The sequence below is a fragment of the Lactuca virosa genome, chromosome 4 (assembly GCF_052849685.1).
Source record: "Lactuca virosa cultivar CGN04683 chromosome 4, Lactuca_virosa_CGN04683_v6, whole genome shotgun sequence".
Taxonomy (NCBI): domain Eukaryota; kingdom Viridiplantae; phylum Streptophyta; class Magnoliopsida; order Asterales; family Asteraceae; genus Lactuca; species Lactuca virosa.
The window spans coordinates 87,810,934-87,821,296 of NC_136429.1; the positions used below are offsets into that span (position 1 = coordinate 87,810,934).

General features: G+C 46.9%; 1 protein-coding gene across 1 annotated transcript; it reads left to right on the forward strand.

Annotated features, from left to right (window-relative positions):
• The first annotated feature begins 365 nt into the window (after nucleotides 1-365).
• On the forward strand, nucleotides 366-1,499 carry LOC145104746 (uncharacterized). The gene has a single exon (XM_079041937.1). The coding sequence runs from the start codon at nucleotides 366-368 to the stop codon at nucleotides 1,497-1,499; it is 1,134 nt and encodes a 377-aa protein (XP_078898063.1).
• Nucleotides 1,500-10,363: the final 8,864 nt, after the last annotated feature.

The following is a 10,363-nucleotide window of genomic DNA, read 5'->3' on the forward strand; positions in this document are numbered from 1 at the left end:
CGTCCGAAAAAAGACATAACGATACTGATGCCGCGATTAAAGATCAACAAAACATGTTGAGAGAACACCAAATTATGATGAAAGATCAACAAGCTCTACTTAGGAATCAGCAAGCATGCATTCTCAACAGAGAAAAGCAGTTGGGCCAACTTGCACAACAAGTGAACGAGAGACGACCGAGTGGACTTCCTAGTAATACCGAAAGTAACCCAAAAGGCGCACATATAAATATCGTGACAACTAGGAGTGGGAAGATTATAACTCCTCTGGCCCCTATTCAGCAAGAAGATCCTAAGTTGGTGTAAGAGGAAGAAGCAGAAACTGGAGAATCGCAACTTCCCAACCCGACTCGCGGAGTCGAAGTTATGGACTCGACGAGTCCCCCACCTGAACAGAAAAACAAGCCTCCTATTAAGCCATTTCAGCCTCCACTGCCATTTCCAGCTCGAGCTAGACAAGAAAAGAATGATGTTGACTACCAAAAGTTTCTGGAACACACAAAGGCTCTTCAAATTAATATGTTATTCATCGAGTCGGTTGCACAAATGCCTAAATATGCCAAATTCCTCAAGAAGCTTCTAACTAATAGAAAGAAGGTAGAAGAGGTGAAGAAAGTGGTCCTAAATGAGAATTATTCAGCTTCCATGTTGAAAAAATTACCTAAGAAGAAGGGTGATCCGGGAAGCTTAACCTTGCCTTGTCAATTCGGAAACTTAGCTATTATTTATGCATTGGCTGATTCGGGGGCAAGTGTAAATCTCATGCCGTACTTATTCTTCAAGAAATTAGATCTTCCCGAGCCAAGGCCAATTCGAATGGCAATTCACTTAGCAAATAAAACGGTCACATTCCCAAGGGGAATATGTGAAGATCTATTGGTGAAAGTTGATAAGTTCGTGTTCCCCGTGGACTTCATAGTACTAGACATGGAAGCGGACCCTCAGGTCCCGATCATACTTGGAAGACCCTTCCTCAACACCGCGAGTGCTATAGTTGACATGCGAGATTCTAAACTTACTCTTCGGGTAGGCGACGAATCGGTTACGTTTGGAGTTGATCAAGCCATGAAGCATGTAAGGAATAGTGATGACACGACATTCTCGGTTGATATGTTGGAAGAGTTAATGGAGGAATGGAAAGAAGATAAGCCAAACAAGTCCACCGTCACCTTTGAAGGAGAATTTGATGTTGAAAGAGACCTGATGGAGATAGAGAGACTGCTCGTGGAAGCTGAATATAATGATCTAATCAGAAGTGCAGAAAGCCCGACTCGCCGAGTAGCATCTATCGTCTCGACGAGTCCATTCGAAGAAACCCGATCAATCGCGAATTTAACCCAGGACTCGACGAGTCCCCTCACTGGACTCGACGTGTTCAGCATTCAGAACACGGAAACTGAACTTAAAGCTCCACCTGATCACTTGGAGTATGCATTTCTTGAAGATGGCCAACAAAAACCAGTAATTATAGCTGCTCATCTAGCCAAACATGAAAAATAAAGCCTTGTGGGAGTACTAAAGAAGAGGCAATGTGCAATAGCATGGAAGATAACCGATATCAAGGGGATTAGTCCAGCTTATTGTACTCATAAGATTAACTTAGTGAAGGGTTTTGAGCATTCTAACACTCCTATGGTGTACTTGCAACCCTATAAACCTTGGATCTATGTTTTCTCTATTATACATGCAAATATTCAATATTCCAAGGTTTCATCCTAACTAGCATAATAAGAAGTAACTATACTACAAGAATCTAGTAGAATGACATACCTTTTGATGAAGCTTGAAGTCTTGAACCTTTAAGAGCCTAGTGCCTCAAGTGTTGCACCTCAAATGGTTCACACAACACCAAGAACCCTTGGAATAACTAGAGAATAAGGATACTTAGGTTCACACTCATGAAATCGGTTTGCCCTCTTTGTGTACACACACGAGTGTCTAGCACTCAACAACCATTTCATGAACCATAGCCCTCTTTATATAGTGTGGAGGATTAGGGTTACATTCATGTAAACCCTAATACCCATGACCTTTAATTTCCATAGGATCCATGGGTTAAACACTCCATGGACTATCCATGAAAGCTTAGCCCAACCTAAATGAACTTGGTCCACCATATATATATATATATATATATATATATATATATATATATATATATATATATATATATGTATATATATATATATATATATATATATATATATATATATATATATATATATATATATATATATATATATATATGTAACATCCGGATTTTCAGGTATGTTATTTTGAATTATTTATTTTGAGGATCATTGATCTACTCGACGAGTTGGTGCTATAACTCGTCGAGTAGAAGCGGGGTAGCCACGTGAGTTTAATGAACTACTCGACAAGTCCAAGAGTAGACTCGCCGAGTAGGCGCTGTAAGTGGAAACCCTAAATCCCAGGGCCTGCACCCTATTTAAAGGACCTTATGGCCCTTATTTGCGGCTACCTTCGTCTTTGAGAGTACCAGAGCATCTGTGAGTCTTGTGAGTGAGAAAGGAGGCCATTGTTCACCATTTCTTGTGTGTTTTAGCAAGAAGGAAGGAGGAAGGACAAGCTAGGTGGGTTGGGGAGCTTGGATCTACTTCCATTTGATCAGAGGAAGCTGTTGGAGGTATCAATCTGTGCTTATTCTCGTATTTATGATGATTTAGTTGAATCTAGGGTTTCTTTATGCATTATTTAGCTTGAATCTGGAGTGTGTGAGGTCCCAAGGTGAAATGATTCTTAGATCTGGACCTTAAGAGGTCCAGAGAGCCCCTATCACTCTGCTTTATGCCATTCCTTTGAAGTTATGAGCCTAGGTGGCCATTTTAGTAGTTATTTCACCAAAAGAACCCATGTGTGCGTTGCATGTGAGTCAAGATTCGACCTTTTCGTGGTTATTGGTTGAGGGGAAGTCAGATCTATAGTTTAGAGAAGCAGATCTGACCTCAGAAGGTCATTTGAGTGTTGTCATGGGAGGAACTCGCCGACTTCATAAGTGGACTCGACGAGTCGAGTCGGGGTTGCCCTACGATTCGTTGCAGAGAAACCCGGCTAGTGGAGGAGGGACTCGACGTGTCAAGTGAGGCTTAGAAGGATTCAGAGGACCTGCGTGCACTCGCCGAGTCGCCCGGATGCACTCGACGAGTCTGGTCAAAGTTTGACCGTTGATTAGAGTTGACTTCGTTGACTTTTAGGGTTGAGTAAATGTTTGGATTTGTGAGAAATTGGAGGGGTAGAATCGTCTTTTACCCTTCTTAGAGAACTTAGAGAGGGATTAGCCTAGTCTTTAAAAATCGAATTAATTAGAGTAATTATTTTATGTGATTAGGCGAAGGCCAGATCAGTATTTCCGAGTTCGAGGTTTATCGAGCTATCCGAGGTGAGTCTTCTCACTATACTTTACCTTGAGTGGTAAGTAGAGTTATGTGACAAAGTATCTTGTATGCTATGTATGTGATGTGTTGCACTGCATTATTTCTATGTGATTTATGCTGTGTGTATTCCAGAGTTTACAGAGTTAGGACCAGAGGGTCCACAGAGTTAGGGCCAGTAGGCCCACAGAATTATAGCCTCGAGTGGCTAATATGTTTTATATGTGGTATGTTGGGGAACTCACTAAGCATTTACGCTTACAGTGTTTTGTGTTTTGTGTTATGTGTTTTAGGTACCAGTGAGGATCGCGGGAAGGCGCCGGCATGATCAGTACACACTTGTGGAGTTTTTATGTATTGTGATCTTGGGATGAATTTTATGGATTTGATATGTGATAAATGGAGATTGATAATAGTTATGAATGAAATTATATTTTTAAAAGTGAAAATTTGTTTTGGAATTTACGATGTTACAAGTTGGTATCAGAGTCTTGGTTTGAGGGATTCGGATGCACATTCGGGCGCATTTGAACTCAAACTGAGGATTTGAGAAACTTTTCGAAATAAAACAAAATTTTTCTAAAGGAATAAAAGGTTTTGAAAAGAGCAGAGCAGAGCAGTGTGTACGATCAGCCAGCGCCCGAACGGTGATTTCCCAAAATACCCTTATATTATGTGTTATGAGATATGGTATGATATGTTATGCATGCTAGAGTAGGCTAGGTATTCTTATTAGGACTAGAGTGGCCTGATTTGTGATGCCTTAGCCTAGGGGTTTTGCTGTTGGGAGATGCTTGAGAGTGAGTAGATAGCAGCGAGGAGCTTATGAGAGGTCTGCTAGAGAGTAGCCTATGCATAGTGAGAGTAGAGTACTTGGGATTTTAAATCCTAGGAGGAGGACTTGGGGTGAATACTGATGCGGTGTGGACGGTAGTATTGGGCCCGTACTACTGAAGACATCGGATCAGTGCGCAGTCCAAGTAAGAATCCTTAGGGCACTAAGGAACAAGTAGGGATGAGTTGCCGAGTGTGAGTATGCTCGAGCGAGTCTCTGATATTTTTTATGTTGTATTTCAGAAACATCATGGTTGGGACACGCCACAGACCAGAGACCAGCGGTGTGAGTGACGAGGAGCTTCGTCAGATGATCCACGAGGAGGTGGCTGCGGCTATCCGCACAGAGATTCCGGAGATGTTTGGGTCTATTAGGACCACATTGATTGAGACCTTTGATGAGAGATACGCAGCGGTTACTAAGGCTGCAGCCGCTGCAGCTACCGCAGGTGTTGCTGCTGCTAGACCTCAGGGTGGTGATGCGTTGCTGTTCCGGGAATTCAGCAACACGAAGCCACCAGAGTTTGATGGGACGCAGGATCCAATTGCTGCGATGAGATGGGTTTCTGACATCGAGGGATGCTTCTATACGTGTTCTTGTCCGGAGCATCTGAGAGTTCGGTTCGCGCTGAACCAGCTTCGCTTGGGAGCGAAGGACTGGTGGAAGTTTGTGACAGCGCACTATTCTTTTGCAGAGCTTGCCGCAGTGACCTGGGAGAGGTTCACCGCTATGTTCCGTGATGAGTACGTTCCCCTGGTGGAAAGGGAACGGTTGGCCCAGGAGTTCTTGACCCTCAAGCAGGGTACTGAGTCTGTTACTGTGATCACCCGGATGTTCCATGAGAGGGCGATGTTCTGCCCTGAGCACGTGTCTTTCGAGCAGGCACGCATGAGTCGGTATTTGAGCATTTTGAGGAGAGACATTCGTGAGTTCGTGGCTAACTCGTCGTACCGGACATTTGCCGAGCTTCAGGAGAATGCTCGGAAGAGGGAGATAGAGCTTGAGACTCAGGCTAGGGAGGAGGCGGAGTCTCAGGGGAGGGATCGACGACTGACACAGTCCCAGCCGGCAGCCAAGCCGACTAAGCCCGCCGATTCGAGATTAGGGAACTAGAAGGGCCGCACTTGTGGCAAGTGCGGCAAGGGTCATGAGGGGATTTGTAGAGCAGGGTCTTGCTACAAGTGTGGCAAGGAGGGGCACATGACCAAGGATTGCCCCAAGGGGTTTGTAGTCTGTTTCCACTGCAACCAGATCGGACAACGGAAGGCCGAGTGTCCGCAGCTGTGGGGGTCAGCACAGGGAGCATCGCAGGGATCTGCCCCTGCTACTGTACGAGCTACTGAGAGTCAGCGGGTGAAGGCCGAGGCACCGAAGGCACGAGGGAGAGCCTTCCAGTTGACAGCGGAGGAGCTCCGCGCAACGCCCGATGTCGTGGTTGGTATGTATTCTTTCATGTATTTATTTTGAGTTTGAGATATTGTGCTTATATTATGATATGCGTAGGTACTTTTCTTGTGAGTTCTGTACCTGCCTTGGTGTTATTTGACTCGGGTGTGAGTCGATCTTTTGTATCATTAGCCTTTAGTCAGCACATCAGTATCCGTCGAGAGGCGTTGAGTCGACCTCTGCGAGTTTTCATAGCTGACGAGAGAGCGTTGTATGCCACTGATGTGATTCGAGGATGTGTACTCGAGATCTTTAGTGTTGAGTTTCCAATTGATTTGGTCCCGATTGCGATGGGAGATGTCTGTGTCATCGTGGGCATAGACTGGTTGAGCAGATTTGGAGCGGTTACCGACTGCGAGCGACAACTGGTGACCATACGAGACCCTAGTGGGGAAGTTCTTACGGTATATGGCGAGGGTACCCGTTGTGGGTCAGCGTTTTGTTCGGCTGCTAGAGCGAGGCAGAGCCTACAGCAAGGCTGTAGTGGGTTTGTGGCTTATGTGATGGATACAAGGTTTGATGTGGAGAGGCCGAGATCGGTCGATGAGGTTCCGATAGTGTGTGAGTTCCCGGATGTATTCCCCGAGGAGTTGCCGGGTGTGCCTCCCGAGAGGAAAGTAGAGTTCCGTATCGATTTGGTTCTGGGGGCAGCGCCTATCGTCAAGGCGCCCTATCGCCTTGCGCCACCAGAGATGCAGGAGTTATCCTCACAGCTTCAGGAGCTGTTGGGGAAGGGGTTTATTCGGCCGAGTAGCTCGCCATGGGGAGCGTCGATCCTTTTTGTAAAGAAAAAGGATGGTTCACACCGGATGTGCATCGATTACCGGGAGTTGAACAAGTTAACGGTCAAGAACCGTTACCCCTTACCGAGGATCGATGATTTGTTCGATCAGTTGCAGGGAGCGTCTTGGTTCTCCAAGATCGATCTGAGGTCTGGATATCATCAGATGAGAGTGCGTGATGAGGATATCCAGAAGACGGAGTTCATGACTCGTTATGGGCATTACGAGTTCGTGGTGATGCCTTTCGGGCTCACCAATGCACCTGCGGCGTTCATGGATCTCATGAACAGGGTGTGCAAACCGATGTTGGATCGTTCGGTGATAGTGTTCATTGATGATATATTGGTGTATTCGAGATCCCAGGAGCAGCATGAGGAGCATTTGAGAGAGATTCTTGGAGTTCTGAGATCGGAGAGGCTTTACGCCAAATTCTCCAAGTGTGATTTTTGGTTACGAGAGGTCCAGTTCCTGGGACATCTCGTTAACCAGAATGGCATATTGGTCGATCCGGGCAAGATTGAGGCGGTGATGAGTTGGGAGGTGCCGAGATCCCCCACTGAGATCAGGAGTTTTCTGGGGTTGGCCGGCTATTATAGGAGATTTATTAAAGATTTCTCCAAGATTGTTGTTCCTCTCACCAGGTTGACCCGGAAGGGCGTGGCTTTTAGTTGGGGCCCAGAGCAGCACGCCTCCTTTGAGACACTTCGCCAGAGATTATGCGAAGCCCCGGTGTTAGCCCTTCCGGAGGGGATGGAGGATTTTGTAGTGTATTGTGACGCGTCGATATCGGGATTGGGTGCGGTGCTGATGCAAAGAGGGCATGTGATAGCATACGCATCGAGGCAGCTGAAGCCTCATGAGGCGAGGTATCCTACTCACGATCTGGAGTTGGGGGCTGTGGTGTTCGCCCTCAAGATCTGGCGTCACTATCTGTATGGGGTCCGGTGTACCATATACACGGATCACAAGAGCTTGAAGTATTTGATGGATCAGCCCAACCTGAATATGCGCCAGAGGAGATGGTTGGATGTGGTAAAGGATTATGAGTGTGAGATCCTGTACCACCTGGGCAAGGCTAACGTTGTAGCCGATGCCCTGTGTCGTAGGGCGGAGAGTTCCCCGATACGTGATGTTTGTTTGAGGTTGACGGTGATGACTCCGGTGTTGGACACCATTCGGGAGGCTCAGGTTGAGGCCATGAGGTTGGAGAACCGCAAGAGAGAGCGGGTGATCGGGCAGGTGTCTGAGTTCGTTGCCGATAGCCGAGGGCTTATGACCTTTCAGGGTCGGATTTGGGTGCCATTTGAGGGCGGGGCACGTACCATTCTGATGGAGGAGGCGCACAGATCGAGGTTCTCGATCCACCCCGGGGCCACTAAGATGTAATTGGACCTGAAGAGAGACTATTGGTGGCCCTGTATGAAGAGGGATGTTGCGTGGTTTGTGGAGAGGTGCTTAACTTGTCGCATGGTTAAGGCCGAGCACCAGCGTCCGCATGGCAAGTTGCAGCCACTTGAGGTTCCCCAGTGGAAGTGGGAACAGATTTCCATGGATTTTATCACCAAATTGCCGAAGACTGCGAGGGGTGTCGATGCAATTTGGGTGATCGTTGACTAGCTGACGAAGAGCGCTCATTTTCTTGCCATCAGTGAGAGCTCTTCCGCAGAGAGACTAGAAGAATTGTATGTGAGAGAGGTGGTATCGCGGCATGGAGTACCGATCTCGATTGTGTCAGATCGAGATGTGCGATTCACTTCCAGGTTCTGGAAGAAATTCCATGAGGATTTGGGTACGAGGCTGCATTTCAGTACCGCATACCACCCACAGACGGACGGACAGAGTGAGCGGACGATTCAGACGCTCGAGGACATGCTTCGAGCATGTGTATTGGACTTTGGAGGAAGTTGGGACACGTATTTGCTGCTGGCTGAGTTTTCTTATAATAACAACAACCATTCGAGTATCGGTATGCCTCCCTTTGAGTTGCTATATGGGAGGAGGTGTCGGACTCCTATCTGCTGGGGAGAGGTCGGGCAGCGAGTGTTGGGTAGCACTGAGTTAGTGCTTCAGACGACAGAGCAGATACAGCAGGTCAGGCAGAGGTTGTTGACAGCTCAGAGTCGCCAGAAGAGTTATGCGGATAGGCGACGATCCGAGCTGGAGTTTCAGGTGGGAGATTTCGTACTCCTAAAGGTATCTCCTTGGAAAGGAGTGATCCGATTCAGGAAGAGGGTCAAGCTGGGGCCCCGGTACATTGGTCCGTGTAGGGTGACCGCCAGGGTGGGCAGGGTGGCATATCGTTTGGAGCTACCTGCGGAGTTGGGTCAGATTCATGATACCTTCCACGTGTCTCAGCTGAGGAAGTGTATAGCCGACGAGTCGGCGGTGGTGTCGTTGGAGGATATTCAGGTGAATGCGAGCCTGAATTATGTTGAGAGGCCAGTTGCGATTATGGATCGAAAGATCAAGGTCCTGAGAAACAAGGAGGTGCCCCTGGTTCAGGTCCAGTGGCAACATCGGAGAGGGTCCGAGCTGACTTGGGAGCTGGAGTCGGAGATGTGGGAGCAGCATCCAGAGTTGTTTGCAGAGCGAGACTTCGAGGGCGAAGTCTGATTCTAGTGGGGGAGAATTGTAACATCCGGATTTTCAGGTATTTTGTTTTGAATTATTTATTTTGAGGATCATTGATCTACTCGACGAGTTGGTGCTATAACTCGTCGAGTAGAAGCGGGGTAGCCACGTGAGTTTAATGAACTACTCGACGAGTCCAAGAGTAGACTCGCCGGGTAGGCGCTGTAAGTGGAAACCCTAAATCCCCGGGCATGCACCCTATTTAAAGGACCTTATGGACCTTATGGCCCTTATTTGCGGCTACCTTCATCTTTGAGAGTACCAGAGCATCTGTGAGTCTTGTGAGTGAGAAAGGAGGCCATTGTTCACCATTTCTTGTGTGTTTTAGCAAGAAAGAAGGAGGAAGGACAAGCTAGGCGGGTTGGGGAGCTTGGATCTACTTCCATTTGATCAGACAAAGCTGTTAGATGTATCAATCTGTGCTTATTCTCGTATTTATGATGATTTAGTTGAATCTAGGGTTTCTTTATGCATTATTTAGCTTGAATCTGGAGTGTGTGAGGTCCCAAGGTGAAATGATTCTTAGATCTGGACCTTAAGAGGTCCAGAGAGCCCCTATCACTCTGCTTTATGCCATTCCTTTGAAGTTATGAGCCTAGGTGGCCATTTTAGTAGTTATTTCACCAAAAGAAGCCTTGTGTGCGTTGCATGTGAGTCAAGATTCGACCTTTACGTGGTTATTGGTCGAGGGGAAGTCAGATCTATAGTTTACAGAAGCAGATCTGACCTCAGAAGGTCATTTGAGTGTTGTCATGGGAGCAACTCGCCGAGTTCATAAGTGGACTCGACGAGTCGAGTCGGGGTTGCCCCGCGATTCGTTGCAGAGAAACCCGACGAGTGGAGGAGGGACTCGACGTGCCAAGTGAGGCTTAGAAGGATTCAGAGGACCCACGTGGACTCGCCGAGGCGCCCGGATACACTCGACGAGTCTGGTCAAAGTTTGACCGTTAACTAGAGTTGACTTTGTTGACTTTTAGGGTTGAGTCAATGTTCGGACTTGTAAGCCATTGGAGGGGTAGAATCGTCTTTTACCCTTCTTAGAGAACTTAGAGAGGGATTAGCCTAGTCTTTGAAAATCATATTAATTAGAGTAATTATTTTATGTGATTAGGCGAAGGCTAGATCAGTATTTCCGAGTTCGAGGTTTACCGAGCTATCTGAGGTGAGTCTTCTCACTATACTTTACCTTGAGTGGTAAGTAGAGTTATGTGACAGAGTATCTTGTATGCTATGTATGTGATGTGTTGCACTGCATTATTTCTATGTGATTTATGCTGT

Bases quoted from the DNA above. Each gene is read 5' to 3' on its own strand.
- LOC145104746 (XM_079041937.1), top strand. From the start codon at position 366: ATGGACTCGACGAGTCCCCCACCTGAACAGAAAAACAAGCCTCCTATT.